This window comes from Argiope bruennichi, chromosome 3 (assembly GCF_947563725.1).
Source record: "Argiope bruennichi chromosome 3, qqArgBrue1.1, whole genome shotgun sequence".
NCBI lineage: Eukaryota > Metazoa > Arthropoda > Arachnida > Araneae > Araneidae > Argiope > Argiope bruennichi.
The window spans coordinates 44,583,809-44,611,379 of NC_079153.1; the positions used below are offsets into that span (position 1 = coordinate 44,583,809).

At 28.4% G+C, this 27,571-nt stretch overlaps 1 protein-coding gene across 1 annotated transcript in view; it reads right to left on the bottom strand.

The window, feature by feature from the left end:
* LOC129962818 (uncharacterized) overlaps positions 1-23,083 on the bottom strand; it is a 29,444-nt gene extending 6,361 nt beyond the window's left edge. The window contains exons 1-6 of the mRNA XM_056076817.1: positions 22,833-23,083; positions 14,465-14,588; positions 12,288-12,412; positions 9,791-9,903; positions 7,401-7,561; positions 3,802-3,907 (exon numbers count right to left, since the gene is read on the bottom strand). Of these exons, the coding sequence (XP_055932792.1) occupies positions 3,802-3,907; positions 7,401-7,561; positions 9,791-9,903; positions 12,288-12,412; positions 14,465-14,588; positions 22,833-23,083 (880 nt within the window). The remainder of the gene's footprint in view (positions 1-3,801; positions 3,908-7,400; positions 7,562-9,790; positions 9,904-12,287; positions 12,413-14,464; positions 14,589-22,832) is intronic.
* Between the last annotated feature and the right edge of the window lie 4,488 nt (positions 23,084-27,571).

The window sequence follows — 27,571 nt, forward strand, 5'->3', positions numbered from 1 at the left end:
TAGCAAATAATTTTATGTAGGATATTTTGTTTTCTAAATATAAATTAGCCATCAATAAATATTATTATCTCAGTGCAAAAGGATTGGAAATTTATTGGCAGCAATCCAATTATAGTGAATATGGAAGAAGTAGTAATCTTTGAAGTTATGTTTATGAATCAGATAGAACAACTTATCGGCTTAAGAATCTTGGAACATTCAAGGAGAGAATGCTACGAAGCGATTTCCTCTTTCGAGACTAAAATCATTATCACTGGAATTCGAATTCGGGTTGAGCAAATCCCAGCTTCAGTGTGTAAGAGATTTAATTACAGTGATACATTCAGTGAGAGAATTGTTACGAAGCTATTCCAGAGATTCTTAGATTATCGAGCTTTTCATTATCAACAGATGTGGTACTGCTTCACTTTTTCTATGATTTGCACCTCGCTAGAATTTAATAGCAAAAAACGCTGGTGACTTCATCGAAGAACAATAAGTGTTTCAAGTTAGTACCAATATATTATCAGCTGTGAGTAGATGTTTGCCTCTATTAAATTTCTTATCTTTATAAGTGTGAATTTATAGTGTAGAGAAAGTGGGTTAGAGATACACAAAAATGCTACGATAGCAAGTATGCATTAGTGTACCTGAGAGCTAAGGTGAAAGATTTCCGAAATGTATGTACCAAAGAATATGTGAAACCGAACTTGTCATAATCAAAACACGCTGTGATCGAGGATTCTCATGTTGCAAGCATCTTCTGTGACTTAATGCACAAACTGTTTTATATCGTCTTTTGGGAAATATGTCCATGTTAATTTACTCTTTTATCCTTCTTCTGTCGTAATCTAATGCACATAAAAATTCCCCCAAACTAGGTAAAACTTATTTCTTTGTTGCATCTGACCTACTTTTAAAGATTGTCGGAACCCTTTCAAATTACCTTGTATGTAATATCAAAAATCAGATATTCTCAAATTAAGGACGTTTATTTTAGTGTTTGATTGTCACTAATCTTCATTCCTTACATTTTAGTGGGGAAATTCATTTTTATTTACCTGCATATTATGCATACAGTAGAAAGATCTAAGCATGATCTTTAGGAAAATAGTAATAAAATAATATTTAATGTCCAGTGAAGATTAGTGACAAATTTCAAATAAAAAAAATTCTGATTTAATATGGAGATTAAAAAAATCTAAATTTTTGTACTTTTAAATATTTAATTCATTCATTCCGATAATCAGCTTTTTACAGTAGATAAAAGTTTTTTTTCCAAGATTTCTAAAGATTTTTCCTCTTTAGAGTTTTTTCAAAGTCATCACCATTGCTGCATCAACTCACTTGTCACTTGCAGTCATATTCACTCGAAAGTCTTCAAATCCAACAGTATGTGTTAAATTCCAACTCTTCGCATGTTGTATGTATTACGTGATCTACATTATGGTCACAATTGCGAAACACTTTTTGAAAAAAATATATTTTGGAGTTTTTATTGTTCATAACAGTATAATTTACAGTAACATTCTAAAGCTATATATGGTTTAAAAGTAACTTAACCGAGAATGTGATACATTGATTTATGTTCAATTATCTTGATTTCTTAAAAGTTATAGCTTAAAGATCAGAAAAAAAAGAATATTTATGATAAGACAATTTTTTTTTCTTTTGAACGTAGCCAATATATGTGCCCATTGATTATTTAAATGTAGCTCATAAATGCAAAAACGAAATACTTATTCCAAAATGGCTGCCTTTCCTAAGTGAGTTTTTACTAAAAAATGGAGAATTTATAATTAATTAGGATTAAGCTTCTTGGTATGTTGTTACTATATAAGACGTGGCTTTAAGATAATTGTATTTCACTATGAAAATGGCCTGGGAAAAACTTAGAACTTTAACCCAATCGAAAATCTATAGTGCAGACTAATACAACTTGTTACAAAGAGTCCATCCGGCAATAAAACTCAATTAAATGAATCAATAGTTCAGACATGATATCATATTGTAACAGTTGAAGTGCCAAAAGCATTAGTGAACTCAATTGGACGATGTTGCAAGGTCGGAATTGATGCTAAATATTAACCAAATAAATAATAACTACAATGTGAGAATTTTTCACTTTTTCCATGTTTCCTTTTACTTCTTTGCTATTGCTGTAAATAAATATTGCTATTGCTGTAAATATTATAAATATATATTTTAAAAATTATTTTGTTTAACTCTTGGTTAAATTATTTTCAAAATGATATATAACTTTATGATATTTCATTTAATAAAATTGTCGTTATGAGCCATCAAATCTCAAAAATGCGTTTTTCCCTAGAGGTTTCCACAATTTTAAGTAATATTCTAATCATAAGCAGCCAATACTTGCTGCTTCGCGTTATTATACTAAAGAAACAGCTCTTTTAAATTATAAAGCTCACCTTTAAAATTCATTGTTATTATAAAAAAAATTATTCACTTCTAAAACACTATATATTTAAAAATATTATTCTTGCTAATATGAGTAATACGTGAAAATAACTACAGATTCATCAAGTTTTCTTCGCTCTACAAATGTATTATGTGCGCCTCTTATGTCACACGACACAATTCTAGGCGCTAGTTAACTCGTTCCACTCATTTGACACTAAAACTCCACGAGCGATTGAGATAATTGAAAGAGATCCACTAAAAGTAGATGTTTTTTTTTTTTTTTTTTTTTTTTTTATGTGTGTGTGCAGTTTCACACAATAAGGTATATAGACCATTTTTTTTTTTTTTTTTGTGAGAAGAATGTGACTAGTACAAATTACCTGGATATATATAAGTTATGATTGTTTTTTTGTAACTGGTTGATAATTTCAGTGATTTTATTTTCCAATAGGGCGTCTTTTCGGGTACATTAAGGACCTTTTTATGTACCCCTATTGCCAAAAATATTGAAAGAGCTCAGGAAATAGAACATTGCTCCAGGGATGATCATTACCAGAATGACGCTACGAGTTCACCTACCGCCTGGGTATGAACGCTCATAGCACAATAAAAGAGTGTGCAGAAAACTAAGAGAATTTCCAGTTATTTGTATACACCATTCATATTTGTACGTGTAGTACTTTCGAATATATAGCGCTTTGGAAATCCTTCATTAAGAAGCTTTCTGATTATTGGCGTTTGTAATGAAATTTCACCAAATATTGGCTATTCGAATTAAATGTACTGGTATTTGTAATTAAATTTTGCTGAATATTGGCGATTCAATTTTAATTATTGATATTTGTAATTGTATTTTTCCAATTATTGGTTATTCATATTTAATTCCTGGTATTTATAACTGAATTTTTTTGAATATCGGCCATTCATATTTAATTTAATTCCTGGTATTTGTAATTAAATTTCTCTGAATATTAGCTATTCATATTTCATTCCTGATGTATGTAATTAAATTTCTCCAGTTATTGGCTATTCATTTTTAATTACTGATGCTTGTAATTGCATTTCTCTGAATATTAGCAATTCACTTTTAATTTAATCATTGGTATTTGTAATTAAACTGTATTTATATATTGGTTTTTCATAGCTAATTACTGATGTTTCTAATAAAATTTTAATGAATTTAGGTTATTCATATTTAATATACTAGAATTATAGGCAGGCCTATTTAATTGTGTACCTGATGTACGAAATGATGTTCTCTGCATCGCGTTTCTCTTACTATCAAATACTTTTACTAACAGCATGTCATTGGCTTTATAAAATAAGTTTCCATTCTGAAATCAAATTATATTTCAAAGTTTAGGAAGGAAAGAAAGATGAAGGAAGATTGATACTCACCATCATAACAAAATGGCGCAGTATCATTCGGATAATCGACGAATGTAGGGTTGAAGCAACCAGCAATCTCGATCGATCGATTGAATGCACATTCTTCAATACACATCTACAAACAAACAAAAAAAAAGATAAAAGGAAAAATTAAAAATTACTTCTCAATCGGTAGATAAAGATTTTTTTTGACAATGCAATCTGTCATAAAAAAAATAGTATTTTAGCTGATTTCAAAACCAAAAATTTTCTTTTACTTGTGCATTTTTTTTCAAATCCATAAATGTATCCTTTTTTTCTGTTATTAATTGTATTCATTTGTATATTCAATATTTTATACTTTCTCAAAGAGACATGGCATATTTAGATCTGTCATCTAAAACTTTCACAAAAATACACAATTCAACTTTTCCTTCTACATTTGTCCGTTCCCACTAATTGAGAATCTTTACTTTCTAGGCGCAGGGTTTATCGCAGAGTTAAAATTTAGTAAGCATACTAATTTGTTCAAAAAGGTAAAGTCTTCTGTTGCAACCCATTATTTACCAATCTTTTAAAAAATCATTGGTAACTTAGACAAATGATTTTTTTACTTTCTCTTATACATATCATAGAGAAAATATATCAATTGTCAAAAAATTCGAACTCAAAATTTCGATTAATCTCCAACTTTTAGACCTCTCTGAGTTCGAAAACACATTAAAAAAAGATGTCCGTCCGTCTGTATTTTTGTTTGTGATAATGATAACTCAAAAACGCTTTGATCTAGAAGGTTGAAATTTGGTATACGATCTTTACACCAAATTTTCAGATTTCTAATCAGATTTTGAGTGAAATCTATTCAGAGGAAGTCCACCTGATCGAATATAAGTTAACACGATAACTATAAAACGAAGAGAGCTAGATAAATAAGATTCGGTACACAGATTTAATATCTATAGTGTATACACCTGCCAAATTTTGAGCCAAAACCAGCAAGGAATTGACTGTCTATCTGTAATTTCAGAAACATGTAAACGCGATATTTTCAAAAACTCAATGACTTAAATATATCAAATTTGATATTTGATTTTGTGACTGAAAGTGTAGTTTTGTGTCAAATTTTTGCTGTAATCGGTTCAGAAAAATGCACCTGAAACACGAACTCGATTTTTGGATATTATAACCACATATCAAAAACTAATCGCCAAAAATTTCACCAAGAATCACACGATGGATTACAAGAAAATGCAAAATTCGTGCCAAAGATTAAACTGTGTCAACTATTAAACTTAGTGCCATCCAACAACTGTATTTCTGAGTATGCAAGAAAGTTAAGGGGAGATCATTTCGTCTAATTTAAAAATATCGCTTTTAATAGTTTAATATTTTCACTTTTTTTTATTAATTCGTATGATTTAAAAAAAGAAAAAGGCGCGTCTGTTCCGTTATCAAATAGCTTTATCATAAATTTTCAGATAGCTATAAATTTTGTGCAGTACGTTTGTTTTATGGCTCACCTCTTGGTTGAGAGGACCATATCCCCCTCGATTTCTCCACGCTTTCTCATAATCTATGCAGTTGGTTGGATAAGGAGCAGGAAGAAGGGTTTTTTCGGTCTGTAAGAATAAGAAAAATATAAAAATTATATCGCAGCAAAATTTCATTATAAAAAATTATGCAACGTAAACCATTATGGTTGCACTTAAAACAAGTCCTTATATGTGCGAAAAATGATCATTATAATATTGCATCCAGTGTAAACTGTCATTTAAATCCACTACGTGTTATGAAAAATATATAAATTCAGTTAAAAAAACATGATACTGTCATAGATTTTAAATACCCATCCTCCTCCCTACACACACTAAAAATACGACAGTAGAAAGTTCCAAATACACGCAATCACAAATTCAGTTATTTCGCTGGAATGAGACTCAAAAATCAATTTAATGTTAGTTTTCTAAATACAAAGGATAAATGTAAATGTCGTATTTAAGAATTTTAGTGATTACCATGATATAAATTTTATATAAGATTTATTTAATTTTTGAAATAAAGCGTATAATTTAAAGGTAGAAAATTTAATAATAAATTTTTTTACATAACAATTTCTTTATAGGGTGATACTAAATTTGTTGATTTTAAAATATAATTTAGTCACGGAAAATTTTTTCTTATTCATAAATTATTCAAAACTCGTAAAAAGGGATTGATTTCATCGAAATGTTAAAATATTAAAATCTACTTTATTATTAAAATGCAAAAATTTGGTTAATTTTTTTTTTGTTCGCAGAATATAAATATTTTGCAATCACAAAAAAAGTAAATCAACTGATCCCTATTTCAATAAAACATATGTATTATATCGTTAAAGTATAAAATCCATTATTTTAAAAAATGACTAATTTTTTGTGAAATAATAGATATGCTTATTTATCCTGTTAACGAAGGAATTAAATTTTGTTTTTGTTTCATAAGTGAAAAGTGAAATGAAATACTTGGTCATACTTATTAACAGGTCAAAGCTTAAAATTCTCAGGTGCTTTAGGAGTCAATTGTTTATGTCTATAAAATGTCAATACCTGTCTATGCTCCATTAAAGTGTATCAAATGGCTTTTGGTTAGTTAAATTAAAAAAAAAACTTTTTTACATTAAGTTTGCCTTTGTATTGTTTTGAGTTATTTGAGTTATTTTACTTCGCGAATTAAGTTTTTTGTATTCAAGTGCACATTGTTTAAAATGTCATTGTGACTTCACTAAAATATAAAAATTGTATTTTTACTTTGTAATTTGTGTCAAATTGATTGACAGAACAACTAGTTGATTTATGGAATTATTAATTTGTTATACATTTTAACTTATTTCATCCATTGCTACAAAAAATATCTAGATACTTTTAGAAGTAATTAATCTATGCATTTTAAAAGTAACACTAACAGTTACTTTTAAGTTAACTATACTAACTAAACTACACTATACTGTACTAAAAGTACACTAACAGTTAACTCAATTTATATATTAAGTTTCTAGCATTTAAGTGCAAGGTGTTTAAAATATGATTGTGACTTTACTAACTTTTTTATTTTGTAATTTGGCTAAAATTGATTGATACAACAACTAGTTGATTTGTGGGATTATTAATTTGTTCTACTCTTTAACTGTTTTCATCTACTGTAATATGAGATATCTAGATATTTTAAGGAGTAATTGATCTATCTAGATATTTAAGGAGTATTTTAACGGTAACACAAACAATTACTTTTTACTATACTTCTTGTATTGTGTTTCTTGTATTTAAGTGCAAGGTTTTTAAAATATGATTATGATCCTACTAACCTATAAAAATTGTGCTTTTATTTTGTAATTTGTCTAAAATTGATTGACAGAACAACTAATTGATTTGTGGAATCATTAATAAGTTATACTTTTTAACTGTTTTCCTCTATTGCTACATAAAATATCTAGATATTTTAAGGAGTAATTAATCTATACATTTTGACGGTAACACACACAATTTTACTAACATCTTTAATGAAAAAAAAATGCCCAATTAAAGAAAAGAAAAACAATTATTAAATATATTAAATTATTGAGTAGTTACAATTAATATGTCAAAGTTATTTACTTTGTCCAGATACATTTTGTAAGTCGAGCAGGATTGTACAGAGAATCCTTCTGTGAAGGGATTTACCATCATGAAAGGTGAATGCACTGCCATCTGGATGACGTTTGGAGTCGATAAATAAAAGTTTTGGCTCTCGTCTGTCTTCAGTAACATCTCAAAACCTATGGACGAACAAAGTTTTTGAATTATACCCATTTGTTAAAAGTACATCTGAAAAGGAAAAAAAAAACTATTATGATTAAAATTGCCATCATCACGTTTAAAACATTTTTTGGAATCTAAATCCTTATATTGCTTTTTGATTATTAAATTTGTATTAAACTCAGCACTCCACCCAAATATATCATAAAAATATTACAAATTTATATGTAGTTTAAATAGTCTGAGACAACGTTGAGCTTAATTGGTCTTCGAAATGTCTTTCAAACTCCCCTCATTTTTTCACAGCTTTAATTACTGGCGTTCAATAAAAATAATATAGTTAAGTTTAAGATCCTAAAAGATAGACCTTTGGATTGAACAGATACTCAACTTCAGAAGTTAAGCGCATTATTATTTAACAAATATTTTGAGCTGATTGTTCTTTTAAGAAGTTCATAGCAATAACAATCACAGCACACAAAGCGACCAAACAGAATTCAGCAGGAAGCGTAGCTACTCTCTACGGTCTCTCCAAACGTCTGCAATTAATCAGTGTCTTCTCACTTAAGTTGTATCCAACCGCTTGACTGGCTACTCCTCACACGCCTCGATACTATTTCTACAATAAACACCAGGACTCCGCCCGCAGCTGATTTCAGAAATCGCTTGAACTCCACACTTGCGCTTGCTCTTCGCTGGACTGATCCAACCACTCGCATTTTCAGTCTTTCCACGATTCTGTACACGACTGTCTTCGGCTTGAACTACCGGCCTTTTATAGTTCTCGGAGTCGAAAAGAACTGGAACAATCAGACATATATGTCTGGAACCGAATATGTCTGGAACAATCAGACATATTTCGGTTCATTTTGGCTCTATCGCCAAAATTCTGAAAGATTGCAGTATTATCTATTGTGCCGGAAAATTCATCGCTATATCGCCAAGCTCTGGGATCACTGATTCGGCATCCAACATAGCTTAACATAAAACGGTCTTTCCAGTGATTGAACTAACCGTGTTAGGAAGCAGTATTACAGAATTGTAACAATATTCATTCGTATACTGCTGTCATTAGTTCACTTATTAGGTTTGGTGGTATCCTAAATGTGAAATATGGTTTCTGAGAGGGAAAGAGAGAAAGTAAGAGGTAGATGATTCTAAATAGTATTAGTGAAATTGTAAATATCCAAAATAAGAACTAACAATACTCTTATTTTGACTCTCATTCACTTTTAAATTCTTTTGTCTTATTTATATCTCCCGCAATACTTCTAATACTAAAGTAACAAGAAAAAATAAGGTTCGAATTTTCTTAAAAGCTCATAAAAATACCAAAAGCGAGTTCTTTTCTTCTTTTTTTATTTTCTCGTATATATAGTATAAAAAAGTATTATAATAATCAAAAAATTTCGAACTCATGGTTTCGATGAATCTCCAAGATTTAGACCTTCCCGAGCTTGAAAAACACATTTTTGGAAAATGTCCGTCTGTCTGCTATAAAGATAAAATCACTTCGAGCTAGACGGATGAAATTTAGTATACGATCTTTATACCAAATTTGTTGATATCTATCCTATTTCGAAGAAAACGCAATCAGAAAAAGTCCGTCTGTCTGGATGTTCGGATATAATTTAAAACAATAACCACAAAACGAGAAGAAGTAAATAAATAAAATTCGGTACTGTATTGTTTTTATTACAGTCTATATGTCTTCAATACTATATGTCTAGATTTAACCTCTATAATATAGACATTTATTAAAGTTTGAGTTAAATCCGACAAGGGGTTGACCGCAAAAATATTTAAACTCGATAACTTAATAATAAGGGCTTAAATATATCAAATTTGGTACGGAATTTTGTGACTACAAGTGTACTTTTGTAACAAATTTCTATTTCAATAGATTGAGAAACGTGGATTTAAAACACAATTTTGATTTTTGGCATCAACCGAATTGGCAGTAACCGCATACCAGAGATTAATCGGTAAAAACTCGCCAAGGTTCGCGCGATAGATTTATTAAAAATGCTAAATTTACGCCAAAGGTTAATATTTCATAATTATTGTATTCCAACGCTATGCAAGACAGTCTCTGGAATAACACTTTTATCAGAGAGTATGCGAAAAAACCTTTAGGAGACCATTCCTGCTGGTTTAACAATGAATTCCAATACGTTTGAATACTGTAGGTGGAAAATTCGTATTTTCCTTTATATAAGCATAGACTATAGAAATAAAAGACTTGTTACCTGTTCTTTGAGGAACTTTAACCAAGACTGCTGAACTATTTCTCCAAACAGTGTTGAACGCATAACAGTTTGTGGGTAGACCTTGGACGTTGAATACATACACCGGTTTCGGACTAAAGAAAAAAAATAGCATTTCATTATTAGCTAATAATTCGTATTATAGATCTTAATCTCTGCAGGCTTTTCGGATGCTGGTTTGTTGAAAATAATTAACAACTGAAGAAAATTGATGTCCTTAATGAGTTAGATTAATAATATTATTTTATGAGTCATTTTTTAAAAAAAACATTAAAACATCTTTTCTATGCATTTCATTTTAATAATACATTGTTTAATCATACGTTTAGGAATTTTTATTTGTCTACTATCTGAACAACAACAAAATTTCGCGTAGTCATTCATTCTTCAATTTTTCTGGTGATTAAAATTTTTTCAACGGGTGCGAAAAATAAATAATAAATTTATCTCGTATAAATATAGCTAATAAAAAATAAGCTAAAATGTAGAAATTAAGTATAGTACCATTTTTTTCTTTTTGCATCTTTCTTTTTTGCTTGTTGTTGTCACAGTTGAAATACAAATTGTATCTATCTGTATCAATACAAACTGTATCTATTGTAAAAATATCTATTTCAAAATCTTTCTTTTAACCAACGGCAGTACTCTCCAAGAAAATTTCTCGCATACTTTTTAATAAAGATTTTATTCCCATCCCACGCATGAAGTTGTGGCTGCTGGATAAAGCTACGAACTCCTTACATGGCTAATAATAATTATGAAAAATAGATCTTTGTAAATGAATCTAACATTTTTAATGATTTTATCACGGGAATAGGCATTTTGGATGTCTTTTTCCAGTCCTATTAAAATAAATCTGATACGAAATCATAGTTGTAATCACAAGATTATATACTAAATTTCTTTGATTTAAGTCATTGTATTTATATGAGTTTGTGGCGGATTGGTATGAGCGAGGATAGAACCTGGGACCTTCTGGTTCTCAACCAAGTAACATGACCACAATACAAAAGCAATTGCTCGTGCAGCGTAGTTGTTAACTGGCTTATAAGCTATTCACCATAGACTCTCCCTCCAGTGAGTCGGAGGTGAGACGAACGATATGGCTGTTGAGTGGTGATGTATTAGCTGTTGATTCTAATGCGCCTGTACCCATTTGAGTAGCGCCAAGCGTTATGGCGAGCGTGTGTGAGTGAGTCGTTGCTGTTGCTGCGTCAAGTGAGTCTGACGACTTTGGTTGCGGGTAGATGGCGCCACAACAGCTGCACGCAGGTTGAAGGTTCATCGTCCGAGGTCACCACTGTGGCGGAATGGTATGAGCGAGGATAGAACCTAGAACCTTGTGGTTTGCAGCCCAGTAACATAACCACAATGCAAAAGCAATAGCTCGTGCAGCGTAGTTTTAACTGGCTTATAAGCTATTCACCACAAGTTATTGTGTTTACATCCATTTGAAAGTACAGACCTGGAGACAACAATTTTTTGACGTATTTGATTCAAAATTTAATACAAATCTATTGACATACGGAACTGCATACTGATAAAAAAAAATAGGAACACATACAATATGGGTGGATGCAGGTACCTAGCGGAAACAGGAAATTTACTTCCTAATATCCCTTTTATTATATCTAGCCAATTAATTTCATATTTCAATAAATTTTTTAGCTTAATCATAGTGCTATTTATTTTCGCTTATATGAATTTTAATTTATTGTTCGTTTCAGGATCTCTTGATTTCAGGATTCAGATTGATACTTTCAGACGATTCAATTTTACTATAGAGAGTGGCATGTAATGAGATGTAAGCGTTTCTAGAGGTCTTTATTAGATATACTTTGAATTCCGGCCCGTTAGACACATTAGTCTTTCTTCACTAATTCAACTAATTCAAACTCATCCAATAAAACATTCAATCATGTCTTTTTCTGAAGATTAAAATTAAGATATAAGGAATTGCTTTCTGCAGATATTAATGCAACACAAGTAGAAATTTCACTTTCATTCTTATTTTGCAGTACACGCAGCTTTAATTTGCAGACACAATAACTTGTCGTAGACTGATTCAGTTAAGTCAATACTTTTCATTCTTATCAAAAGTGGAAGCAATTTTTTTAAAAAAAAGTGTTATCGATATTAAAAGTTTTACAGTCTAAAAATCAATAAACCAGGTGAACAAGCTAGTCTCTAAAGGCGGATAGTAATAATTAACTTCATCAATTGTCCAATAATTTAATTGGACAATTGATGGATCGGATTGGATCGCTTTGCGACTCCAACGATAAGTATCATCCAGCTGTTTGCCAAAATAAACAGAAATATTTCGTCTTCTATTTGAAATAACTCCAGTTCACATCTTTCTTCCATAATTTTCAATTTCCATATGCCAAAGAAGAAAAAAAAGCATTTTTCTGCTTAGCACAACAACTTTAGTAATTTGTTTTATCTGTCGAATTTTATTTAAAGAAAACGAATTTACCTCAGATATTCATCATCATAGATGACGTAATCTACAAAAAATTGATGCTGAGATCCCATTTTCTGGTACCTCGAACGTACATCAGAAATATTTTGTGGTAGCTCCTGTGGTGTAACGGCAGGCATCTGAAAAATATTCAGGTTATATACTTAAATATTATGGCGCGTTTTCAGTTAAGCTTAGAAGTAAAAGTGAAAAATAAAAGGGAATCAAAAGGGGGAAAAAAAAGGAATCTAAAGGCAGTAAAAGTAAAAGGGAATCAAAAGGCATAGGCAAAATATTTTGGGATTTGGTTCTAAATTCGATACAGATATAGAATTTTGCTATTGAAAGTGTACCAAAATATCATTAACTTATTTTGCTTCGAAATTATTAAATATGCATACACATGTATATGCATATTTAATAGCATGTATATATATATATATATATATATATATATATATATATATATATATATATATATATATATATATATATATATATATATATATATATATATATATATATATATATATATATATATATATATATATATATATACAACTAACTGCAGTGTTGATTGAATTACTATGTTCGATTATGGCGATTTCCATAGCCTTAAATGTGAAATGATTTAACCAAATCGAATCTTAATTTTTCGATGGAAAAATATTTTCATTTATCATCTGTACGACACTTGTCCGAAATTCTGGGGATGCATAATTTTACAGAATATTAAATCAAAAAAATAAGGTCCGCCATAATGGATGTCCAGTGAAAAGAATCCGTCAAACTCAATAGCATATAAAGATGCTTTATTCTGTGCGAGAACACGAGTGCCAAAGCGGTATAAGCACAAGCGGTAAATCGGTGATAAGCAACCATATCTGTATAAAGCTCCCATAGAAAATTCGCAGAAGAGAGATTGTGTGCAACTGCTGACGCCTGTCAATCGTCTGTTACTTTCTACAACTGAGCTGTATTCAACTGCTGATTTAGTACAGATCTCTCAGAGAGAATTCGCAGGAAAGAGATTGTGTGCAACTATTCACGCACTGTATTCTATTAGTTGATGCTTTATTTCGGAATCTTATTGCAAAATAATCCTTATTCTTATTTAGGGGAAATCAATCGCTTTTGACAGCTGATATTTTAAATCTACATGTGTGCCATTCTTGTTGAGCATTTCTATATAATATTATGAATAGATTTGATTTCTTAAAAAAATTAATCTTAATTTGCTTTCCTCAGATCACATAATAAAATTATGCTGATTTATAAAAAAAACCCATAACAGCTTCATAATAAAAATCTACGAGAAATAGTTGGATTTATAGAATAAATATAATCATAAATCCGGAAATTTCCATTTCCAGATTATTTGGTATGATTAATATGAAATTTAGAACATTTTTATATATTGCATATAATTTATAAAAATATGCTAAATTTTTTTAAAAATAGAAAATATATTTGTGAGTTCCATATTTCAGATTTATTTTGAATCCAACCACAGAAATTTATCATTTCTCGCCAATTTGCAAATTAAAAAACAAAGATTAATAAGGAGTTTAATTTCATTCTTTGAACTTACCTGTGTGATTAATTGCATTTATGGTTTTGTGACGTAGTGATTGATGCCATAAATTTGTTAAATCAAAAGAAAACTAATAGTTTTCTAAAAAAGCGTTTCTGATTCATAAATTTATTCAAAAAAGTAATAGGAATTTATAAATTATAACTTTATAAGCTCAATTTTAACGTAATTCAGTTCTGAACACTTAAATATAATTAGTCATGAAATACCTGCTTCAAAATTCGTGAAATTACCTTTCCCTTTGAATTTTTCATATACTTCAGACAGAAAGGACAACAATTGGACTTCCATTATCTATTTCACAAAGTCATTATTTACCTTTTAAACCTTAAATCAATCAAACAAATGGAACTTGCTGTAATTAGGTCCCATAGAGTTTATAAATGAAATCATGCCTCCTCTTCTCTAAAATTAGATCGTGGCTTATCATTAATATTAAAAGTTTTCTAAAAAAAGCGTTTCTGTTTCATAAATTTATTTAAAAAATAATAGGAATTTGCAAATTATAACTTTATAAGCGCAAATTTAACGTAATTCGCTTCTGTACACTTAAATATAATTAGTCATGAAATACTTGCTCCAAATTTCGTGAAATTACCTTTCCCTTTGGATTTGTCATATACTTCAGACAGAATTGGGAATGACTTTGGCAAAAATCTAAAAATTCCCTTTTCGGCGTGCAGAGATCTGGAAATTCCTTGCAAAATTTCAGTCTGTTGATTCTGTAAGGAATAAAGTATTTTTTAATTGTATACAATTATTATATTCCATTATTCAAGTTTAAGCATTTTAAAATTCGACGAGATTTAATAAACAAGATCAGAGATGGGGTATTTTATTCAAGAATCAAATGATTTAGACTTCTCTTGTAACTGGTTGGATGTGCATGAAAAATGTAAGCATAATTATTAAATTCTTTAAGGACAGGAGATGAGTTTACCATGGGCAAAAGTAAGTTTTTGCCTTCTGTTAAAAATAAGAGTTCTATAGAAAGACTAAACAAGAACAGAACGTTTCAATTTCCGGTTTAGTCTTTCGGCATGCAGAAAGGCATTCGGCATTCCACAAAATCATTATTCAAATTTTAAATTAGTCAAACAAATGGAACTTCCAGTAATTAGGTTCCTTAGAGCTTTTAATTGTAATCAAGTTTCTCTTCCCTAAAATTAGATAGTGGCTTATCATTATTTACTTTTTAATCTTTCAATCAGCCAAAGTGATGGAAGTTGTAGTAAATTGGTTCCACTGAGTTTATTATTGTAAGGATGTTTCTCTTCTCTAAAATTAGATCTGGTTACCTGGAGTTATATAGTCTCGGCTTCGAGATTTGATTCTTTCAAAGATACGCCTAAGTCATTCTGGCGTACGGTAAGCTCGTTGGAGTTGAACATTTACTCATAAATGATGTGTACAAAATTGTTGAAGAGAATTGTTAGTCAATTGACGTCTCTGTTGGCTGACCACACGTAAAATTACGTGATCCATCAAAATATTGCAATCTTCTACTTTCAAAACTGGAAGCTTATTATATAAATTGAACATTTGTTTAACAACGAATTGCTCTTCATATGTTCCAGAAAGTTCTTTACTGTCGCCATGTAAAAATCATCTTACTGGCCAAAGAATGGCCTATCATTGCTTAAATGTGAAAAATGAAATAAACTTATTTTCTGTTTTTCCTGAAAGTCTGCATAGGGTATTTATTAATAAATTCAGTAAAATGTTTTATATCCGGAGTTATTTCATCTCTTCATATTTCATGATTTTATTTAATATAACTGAATATAATGATTTCATTTTATTCAAACTTATACGGACCATCATAAAATTTTTTTCTTTCAAAAATTCTTAAGTTGGAAAGAATATAAAACGCCCCGAAACTAAATTTCATTTTATTGAATTCATTTTACATTTTAATTTCTTGCATTCTTTATTTATCTATTATCTTCATTTTGCCAAAAGTATAGGGATTTGGAAAATTGTATATATTCTTGGTATGGTATTACATAAAAAAATTCAAAACATTTATTTAAGTTTCATAGCTAAAATTTATTTATTTGAATATAATAAAATTAAGTTTGATTATTAAGTTTATTAAATTCTGATTCGATTTTGAACCCTCCATTCGGTAGTAAATTTGAAATAAAATTAAATCTGAAGATTCCGTAGCAATTGTAACAAACGACCAAGAACTGTATGTATGACAATGCGGAAAATATATGTAATAATTTTATTTTCATCACATTTATAAAATTAATTATTTTTCTACTCATTTCAATTCAACATTAAAAAGAACTTTAAGAATTGAATTGCGTGAATTTACCACTTGCCTCTCGGAATATAATACGTATATCTTTATTTGTTTTAAATTGTTGCTGATGCCATTCTTCAGTTCCAGTTTCAATTTCATTCTCGAAATAGAGTGTTTTCTTTCCTAGTAGTTAAAACATCGCGGATTTCTTCTTACGCTTTCTTCTTAGTTTATTATCTCAGTGCCACGTTTTTTTCCAATAATCCTGACAATGATTCTATATCAGTAATATTAAAAACTGCTTTACAATTTTTTTTTTCTAATATTATACATATATTTATGAATTGGAATATGTTTAAAAAACATACTTTGTTGCCTTGGTATATGACTACCTTCAGGATGAATTTTCTGAAAAACGTTCGAAAACAATTATATTATTGAATATTTGCATAAAAGAAGATTATGATGACTGTTTTTATCATCCTGAATACGATCTAAATGCATACTAAATAATTAGATTAGAATGATGATTAAGTATTTGCACAATATATTTTTTTGGTATACGACTACTTACAGGATGAACTTTCCGCAAAATGTTCGAAAATAGTTATATTATTGAATATTTGCATAAAAGAAGATTATGATGACTGTTTTTATCATCCTGAATAAGATCTAAATGCATAGTAAATAATTAGATTAGAATGATGATTAAGTATTTGCACAATATATTTTTTTGGTATACGACTACTTACAGGATGAACTTTCCGCAAAATGTTCGAAAATAGTTATATTATTGAATATTTGCATAAAAGAAGATTATGATGACTGTTTTTATCATCCTGAATAAGATCTAAATGCATAGTAAATAATTAGATTAGAATGATGATTAAGTATTCGCATTACATATTTTTTTGGTATATGACTACTTTCAGGATGAACTTTCCGCAAAATGTTCGAAAATAGTTATATTATTGAATATTTGCATTAAAAGAAGATTACGATGGCTGTTTTTATCATCCTGAATACGATCTAAATGCATACTAAATAATTAGATTAGAATGATGATTAAGTATTTGCACAATATATTTTTTTGGTATACGACTACTTACAGGATGAACTTTCCGCAAAATGTTCGAAAATAGTTATATTATTGAATATTTGCATTAAAAGAAGATTACGATGGCTGTTTTTATCATCCTGAATACGATCTAAATACATACTAAATAATTAGATTAGAATGATGATTAAGTATTCGCATTACATATTTTTTTGGTATACGACTACTTACAGGATGAACTTTCCGCAAAATGTTCGAAAATAGTTATATTATTGAATATTTGCATTAAAAGAAGATTACGATGGCTATTTTTATCATCCTGAATACGATCTAAATGCATACTAAATAATTAGATTAGAATGATGATTAAGTATTTGCACAATATATTTTTTTGGTATACGACTACTTACAGGATGAACTTTCCGCAAAATGTTCGAAAATAGTTATATTATTGAATATTTGCATAAAAGAAGATTATGATGACTGTTTTTATCATCCTGAATACGATCTAAATACATACTAAATAATTAGATTAGAATGATGATTAAGTATTTGCACAATATATTTTTTTGGTATACGACTACTTACAGGATGAACTTTCCGCGAAATGTTCGAAAATAGTTATATTATTGAATATTTGCATAAAAGAAGATTATGATGACTGTTTTTATCATCCTGAATACGATCTAAATGCATACTAAATAATTAGATTAGAATGATGATTAAGTATTTGCACAATATATTTTTTTGGTATACGACTACTTACAGGATGAACTTTCCGCAAAATGTTCGAAAATAGTTATATTATTGAATATTTGCATAAAAGAAGATTATGATGACTGTTTTTATCATCCTGAATAAGATCTAAATGCATAGTAAATAATTAGATTAGAATGATGATTAAGTATTCGCATTACATATTTTTTTGGTATATGACTACTTTCAGGATGAACTTTCCGCAAAATGTTCGAAAATAGTTATATTATTGAATATTTGCATTAAAAGAAGATTACGATGGCTGTTTTTATCATCCTGAATACGATCTAAATGCATACTAAATAATTAGATTAGAATGATGATTAAGTATTTGCACAATATATTTTTTTGGTATACGACTACTTACAGGATGAACTTTCCGCAAAATGTTCGAAAATAGTTATATTATTGAATATTTGCATAAAAGAAGATTATGATGACTGTTTTTATCATCCTGAATAAGATCTAAATGCATAGTAAATAATTAGATTAGAATGATGATTAAGTATTTGCACAATATATTTTTTTGGTATACGACTACTTACAGGATGAACTTTCCGCAAAATGTTCGAAAATAGTTATATTATTGAATATTTGCATAAAAGAAGATTATGATGACTGTTTTTATCATCCTGAATAAGATCTAAATGCATAGTAAATAATTAGATTAGAATGATGATTAAGTATTCGCATTACATATTTTTTTGGTATATGACTACTTTCAGGATGAACTTTCCGCAAAATGTTCGAAAATAGTTATATTATTGAATATTTGCATTAAAAGAAGATTACGATGGCTGTTTTTATCATCCTGAATACGATCTAAATGCATACTAAATAATTAGATTAGAATGATGATTAAGTATTTGCACAATATATTTTTTTGGTATACGACTACTTACAGGATGAACTTTCCGCAAAATGTTCGAAAATAGTTATATTATTGAATATTTGCATTAAAAGAAGATTACGATGGCTGTTTTTATCATCCTGAATACGATCTAAATACATACTAAATAATTAGATTAGAATGATGATTAAGTATTCGCATTACATATTTTTTTGGTATACGACTACTTACAGGATGAACTTTCCGCAAAATGTTCGAAAATAGTTATATTATTGAATATTTGCATTAAAAGAAGATTACGATGGCTGTTTTTATCATCCTGAATACGATCTAAATGCATACTAAATAATTAGATTAGAATGATGATTAAGTATTTGCACAATATATTTTTTTGGTATACGACTACTTACAGGATGAACTTTCCGCAAAATGTTCGAAAATAGTTATATTATTGAATATTTGCATAAAAGAAGATTATGATGACTGTTTTTATCATCCTGAATACGATCTAAATGCATACTAAATAATTAGATTAGAATGACGATTAAGTATTCGCATTACATATTTTTTTGGTATACGACTACTTACAGGATGAACTTTCCGCAAAATGTTCGAAAATAGTTATATTATTGAATATTTGCATTAAAAGAAGATTACGATGGCTGTTTTTATCATCCTGAATACGATCTAAATGCATACTAAATAATTAGATTAGAATGATGATTAAGTATTTGCACAATATATTTTTTTGGTATACGACTACTTACAGGATGAACTTTCCGCAAAATGTTCGAAAATAGTTATATTATTGAATATTTGCATTAAAAGAAGATTACGATGGCTGTTTTTATCATCCTGAATACGATCTAAATGCATACTAAATAATTAGATTAGAATGATGATTAAGTATTTGCACAATATATTTTTTTGGTATACGACTACTTACAGGATGAACTTTCCGCAAAATGTTCGAAAATAGTTATATTATTGAATATTTGCATAAAAGAAGATTATGATGACTGTTTTTATCATCCTGAATAAGATCTAAATGCATAGTAAATAATTAGATTAGAATGATGATTAAGTATTCGCATTACATATTTTTTTGGTATATGACTACTTTCAGGATGAACTTTCCGCAAAATGTTCGAAAATAGTTATATTATTGAATATTTGCATTAAAAGAAGATTACGATGGCTGTTTTTATCATCCTGAATACGATCTAAATGCATACTAAATAATTAGATTAGAATGATGATTAAGTATTTGCACAATATATTTTTTTGGTATACGACTACTTACAGGATGAACTTTCCGCAAAATGTTCGAAAATAGTTATATTATTGAATATTTGCATAAAAGAAGATTATGATGACTGTTTTTATCATCCTGAATAAGATCTAAATGCATAGTAAATAATTAGATTAGAATGATGATTAAGTATTTGCACAATATATTTTTTTGGTATACGACTACTTACAGGATGAACTTTCCGCAAAATGTTCGAAAATAGTTATATTATTGAATATTTGCATAAAAGAAGATTATGATGACTGTTTTTATCATCCTGAATAAGATCTAAATGCATAGTAAATAATTAGATTAGAATGATGATTAAGTATTCGCATTACATATTTTTTTGGTATATGACTACTTTCAGGATGAACTTTCCGCAAAATGTTCGAAAATAGTTATATTATTGAATATTTGCATTAAAAGAAGATTACGATGGCTGTTTTTATCATCCTGAATACGATCTAAATGCATACTAAATAATTAGATTAGAATGATGATTAAGTATTTGCACAATATATTTTTTTGGTATACGACTACTTACAGGATGAACTTTCCGCAAAATGTTCGAAAATAGTTATATTATTGAATATTTGCATAAAAGAAGATTATGATGACTGTTTTTATCATCCTGAATAAGATCTAAATGCATAGTAAATAATTAGATTAGAATGATGATTAAGTATTCGCATTACATATTTTTTTGGTATATGACTACTTTCAGGATGAACTTTCCGCAAAATGTTCGAAAATAGTTATATTATTGAATATTTGCATTAAAAGAAGATTACGATGGCTGTTTTTATCATCCTGAATACGATCTAAATGCATACTAAATAATTAGATTAGAATGATGATTAAGTATTTGCACAATATATTTTTTTGGTATACGACTACTTACAGGATGAACTTTCCGCAAAATGTTCGAAAATAGTTATATTATTGAATATTTGCATAAAAGAAGATTATGATGACTGTTTTTATCATCCTGAATAAGATCTAAATGCATAGTAAATAATTAGATTAGAATGATGATTAAGTATTCGCATTACATATTTTTTTGGTATATGACTACTTTCAGGATGAACTTTCCGCAAAATGTTCGAAAATAGTTATATTATTGAATATTTGCATTAAAAGAAGATTACGATGGCTGTTTTTATCATCCTGAATACGATCTAAATGCATACTAAATAATTAGATTAGAATGATGATTAAGTATTTGCACAATATATTTTTTTGGTATACGACTACTTACAGGATGAACTTTCCGCAAAATGTTCGAAAATAGTTATATTATTGAATATTTGCATAAAAGAAGATTATGATGACTGTTTTTATCATCCTGAATAAGATCTAAATGCATAGTAAATAATTAGATTAGAATGATGATTAAGTATTCGCATTACATATTTTTTTGGTATATGACTACTTTCAGGATGAACTTTCCGCAAAATGTTCGAAAATAGTTATATTATTGAATATTTGCATTAAAAGAAGATTACGATGGCTGTTTTTATCATCCTGAATACGATCTAAATGCATACTAAATAATTAGATTAGAATGATGATTAAGTATTTGCACAATATATTTTTTTGGTATACGACTACTTACAGGATGAACTTTCCGCAAAATGTTCGAAAATAGTTATATTATTGAATATTTGCATAAAAGAAGATTATGATGACTGTTTTTATCATCCTGAATAAGATCTAAATGCATAGTAAATAATTAGATTAGAATGATGATTAAGTATTCGCATTACATATTTTTTTGGTATATGACTACTTTCAGGATGAACTTTCCGCAAAATGTTCGAAAATAGTTATATTATTGAATATTTGCATTAAAAGAAGATTACGATGGCTGTTTTTATCATCCTGAATACGTTCTAAATACATACTAAATAATTAGATTAGAATGACGATTGAGTATTTGCATTACATATTTTTTTGGTATATGACTACTTTTAGGATGAACTTTCTGAAAAACGTTCGGAAATAGTTATATTATTGAATATTTGCATAAAAAAAGATTGGAAAAATGTCTATGAAATCAAAATATATCAATTAAGTGGCAAACGTGTTTTTAAAAATGGGGGGGGGGGTTAAGCTGAAATAGTGGTATGAAACAAAAATCTTCTTGTTTAGAGGTGTATCAAATTATTTGCAGATATTCTAAGAAATATATTATCTAGTTCCTGCACTAACAAACAAACTGTGTTTTTATCCATTCTTTGAATATTGGAGTTGGATCGATAAGTAACACGAAATTTTCTATTTTTTTTTTCAGATTATGAACCACTAAAATAAATATGAAACATTTCTAAATGACTAGATTATTTATTCTCTAATTTAGGAACTGTAGAACCTGCTGAGAAATTATTATACCAAATTTGAACAAAAATATATACATTACATTTTAATTTATGAGGTTTTTCGTAAGAAAATTTAATCAAAGACTAGAATACGAGAAAATAGCTTCTAATGATGTAAAATAACATTAAAAAGTATACAACTGCAAATATAAAATTTAGTGTTACTTCCCAAAAAAGATTTAGAAAAAAAATATAAACAACCTGTTCAAACATTAAGAATATTAAATTAAAAAAATTCATTATCTCGCAAAAAATCGATCTGCGATCTCTTTTCGATAATCTACCTTAAAAATGTTAAATCTTCTGGTAAAAAAACAACACCTTAACAATCATTGATCCCATATTAGATCATAGATAATAGTAATGGAATTTCTACATACCCATTATACTCGCAGATCGTGAAAGCGGGCGGCGTGATGCTGTTCGGATTCGACACATAGACGTCTACAAGGACCGGATACTTCCAATAGACTTCCATGTAAGACCAGATTTGGTAGAGACATCCGCTCAGGCAGACCATTAGGACGAAGCTTTTCAATAGCTTTTGGGGCCCTTTGGCCTGGATGATCTGCGGAATCCCGGTCAACATAGACTGCTTCAGCTGCGATTTTGCGAACTTGGTTATGGACATGTTGAGGACCTAAATCAAGATATTGAATTTTTATGAAACGGTTGTAAAAGAGATAGAAGCAAAATCAATTTCAAACTTATTTAATCCTATTTTGGTGTATTTTTAAAAACAAAAATTGTATGATTCTATTAAAATTAATTTAAGAAATCATGATAAATATTTTTTTAAAATTAAATTTGGATTTCATTTTTAATTTAATCTTACTTTTTAATTGGCTTGAGGTATTAATAAGTTAAGTAAAATTTTCTTTCTTCAAGGCATTGCAGTATTAAATGGATGGCTTCCTTCGGCGATGTGAACTGCTATTCTTTTACTTGATAAATGCAAATTGTGCATGAAAAAATAAGATATCCTCTCAGAATAAGCCCTATTGCATTTTTAGGAATAGAAATTTAAAAAGTATTGGATATTCATTTTTTAGAGTATCATAACACATGCACACAGGTTTTAAACGTAAGACACTTAAAATTCCAAATTTATAATGGGAAATCTGAACAATTAAATATTTTACAACACTATATACTCTTCTAACCTACTTCTGGTTTTTCATCTAACGATGTGGAAATATCTGCCACTTTCTTAAAATGCTCGCGAACACAATGCTGTAAGGAGAAGCAATGGACTTCAAAAATACGAACTTTATTAAGATTACTGAATACAGATGATGTTGAAGTGTTAAAACTTTAGATTCAGCAGTGAATTATCTAATGGGAATTTTGCAATACATTCTAAAAGAAAGACACAACAAAATGGCGATATTCAATGACGGAAGGATTCATTATTTTAAAGACCAAAAAATTTTTATGATTTATTCTATAGAAATAATATTCAGGATAACATGCCTTATAAATATGAACATAATTTATGTCTTTATGCAGTATAATGGAAATCAACACGACATCATTCATCTCATGAATGGCTTAATACTATAAGACGTTCTTACATCATTTGTTTGCATATTATACGACTTAACGAACTTACGGAAATTCTACATAAGAAGAATTTTGATGTCGAATTGCCTTGATGTGTTAATGTTGTTAGTCTCTTCTGAAGTCTCTTTTCTTAAAATAATGATTGAATGTGGAAAAAGAAACAAGTTAAATATTTTGATTTGAAATCTTACAAACAAAAAACAGATTGTATAAATTTTCGGAATACTTCTCAAAATTAGGATTTAGTGACATTTTATCTACCATTCTAATTTTAATTTAATTTCATTAAAACAAATTGTTAATTTTTTAAAGATAATATCAAATTATATAATTCAATTAAAATGTCCCATTTATTATGAGTAAGAAAAATTTCAGCTATTAATTAATAATAGAATTAAATGAACATTTAACAATACTAAAAGAAATTAACATATTTCTTTACAAGTTAATATACTAAATATTAGCAGTTAAATAAAGATACCTAGTTATAAATTCTTCTACAGAAAAGTAAACTTTCAATAAAACTATTCATATATTTCTTAAATTTTGTTAGTAATATTAAGTATAGTATAAGAAGTCGAAGTCTTTTTTTAATAGTAATGGTATATGGTGATGAAATATTTCCGACTTAAATTCCCTCATCACAATTTAAATTAATTTTAAATTAAATATGTAAAGAAAGGATTTGTACTAATGACAATACATAAATAATTAAAATTACTTACTTTTAGTCTGATTCCAATAAAACTTGTTAATATAGGCAAAACGTTAATCTTCTGAAAATAAGCATAAATATTAACTTGTACACGAAGCATTTGAATAGCGTAAATAACATATTTAAATAGGAAAACATTTCTTTTGAAAGTTTGTTGTGAAAAAAAAAAGGGCTTTTTGAAAATTGATTCAGAGCGATTCATAAAATGAGATCTCTATTGCAAAAGAAAGATCTTTTTGTTTATTATTGTATAGTATATATAGGTATTTCTTTTATCTGGAATAGTTTTTCAACTATTCTTTTTTTATTATTATTTGTAGCAACCAATAGTATCAATCGTTGAAAAAAAATAACTGTATTGTTTTCTGATCATGGGTGTTTTCTATAAAAGCAACAGTCAAATACTGAAAGACTTCTATTCTTCAGAATTAGCATAACCTGGTTGCCATCACGCAATAAAAAGCTTGAATGTGGAAGAAAAGGGCTAGTTTCATTTATTCTTCAGTTTTAATCACAACACATGCTGAGAAATTTATTTTCATTACGTCTTGGTTTCAAAAACTTTGTATCGTTGACTACAGCTTTGAAACGAGTTGTTATAACAAAGGTAAGAATATGAAGACAAGATATAGTTAGTTTAGGACAACAAAGTGGACAATGGCACTCGCATACATTCGCGATAATTTAGTTTCTTTTAGCAAGAATTCAATGGCAAATTCCTATTCAAGACTTGATTGATTGTACTATGTGTAGAGACGATTGAAGTTTAGAAATTCCAGTGTCATTCATATGTCTTCCATTGTCATTCGAATGAATAGCATTTTCGAAAATAATGAATTTTTCTTCTTAAAAATTCTATTTTATGCCATGCATATTCACATGCCACTACAATGGTTAGAATATAGATAAAGGAAAACTTTCATGTTTAAAGTTACATTTTTAGAAAAAATGTAATAATCGCAAAAAAAAAAAAAAAAAAAAAAAAAAAAAAAATCGAACTCGAGATTTTGACGAATGTCCATGTTTCAGTTCTCCCTGAGTTCGAAAAACACATTTTTGGAAAATGTCCGTCAGTCTGTCTGTGACAATGATAATTCAAAAACGCTTTGAGCCAGAATAATGAAATTTGGTATGATATTTTTGCACTAAATTTGTAGATTTCTGCCAAATTTTGAGCAAAATCCATTCAATAATAGTCTGTCTGTCCTGCTGTTTAAATGTAATTTAACAAATAACTACAAAAATAAGAGATGTAGGTAGGTAGATGTGATTTGGTTCACAGATTTAACATCTATAGTGTAGACGATACCCATCAAATTTTGAACCGAATCCATTGAGAGGTTGACCGTCTGTCGGTCTGTACATCCAGAAACATGTAAATGGGATAATTCAAAAGCACAATGAGTTAATTATATTAAATTTGATATGAAATTTTGTAAGTACAAATTTTTTATCAAATTTTTGTTTTAATCGGTTAAGAAAAAACGCATTTAAATCACAAATTCGGTTTTCGGATGTCATTAATTGCATGTCAGGATTAATTCCAAATAACTCGACAAAGGTTAATATTGCCATGTTAGGCGTTCTCTGTTATAACACCCTTATTAGAGAGTACGCGAAAAAGTTTTGGGAGACCGTTCTCTCTGGTATAGTGTAGTGCTTACATGCAGATAATACACTATTTCAGCAATAATGATAACAGTCTTATTGTAAAATAGCAACGTCCGTGGAGTTTTAGAACTGATCGCATAACTATTTAACTTTAGAACTGAACGCATAACTAATGGTTCTCCTGGAAAATTAATTTTAAGGATTCAATCAATTATGGACGGTTGCTTATAGGCGACGCCAAAATCAATTATTGTATGTGAGTTTTTTAGACTGGTTATTAAATTCGCGACACAAAGCATATTTAAATTAAGTTATCTTTCACACAAATTATTATTAAAATTTTAAGGAGTATTTTTAATTTATATAGAGTTTTATTTCTATATGTGCAGATTATCAAATACTCACGGAAATTAAGTAACAATTTCATGTAAAATAATAATTTTATGTAAGTTTTGCAATTTTATATAATTAAGTAACAATTCATGTAAAATAATAATTTTATGTAAGTTTTGCTATTTTATATAATCGATCGCAAAAGAATGCATTTCCATATTTTTAAATACCTTTCCTTTTAAAACATTTCAGTAGCAGTAAACTTTAATAAGCAGCTCAATTTGCTTCTCAATATAAATACACTATATATTTACTAGAATAAATAATAATTAATGCAATGGAACTTTTTTTATTTGAATTTCTTTTATTTGAATTTGACAGTAGTTTGAATTCTTTTCTTTGGTCCTTTAATTGCCTCTCAACAAAATGTAAAAATATCGTTTGCAATTATTTTAGTTAATTTGAAACTAAAAAAAATTTCTTTATTTTTGAAATGATTTTATAAAATAAACACTTCGATGTGTCCGAAATAACAGTAAATAGATAACTTTTTAAGGCATTTAATGCACTACGTGACATGATTATAATAAAATGTGTAACCAAAATATAATGAATGTTTCTAATGCAATATGAGCGGGGTCTCCGAAATGTACTGATTCCTTTGGAATTTTATTGCAATTATAGTGCTATATGCTATTATTAAACCATTTATTGAAAATATTATTTTCATAATTATTATAACTTTTAAAATTATCTTTATCATTACATTATTTCTTAAAATTACTTGTTTTTATTTATTAACTAGACATAATTAGGAAAACAAACATTAAAAAAACCCATTACTGTCATTTTTACTATCAAATAGATTTAATGCTTATTTTGAATCCCTTTATTTAT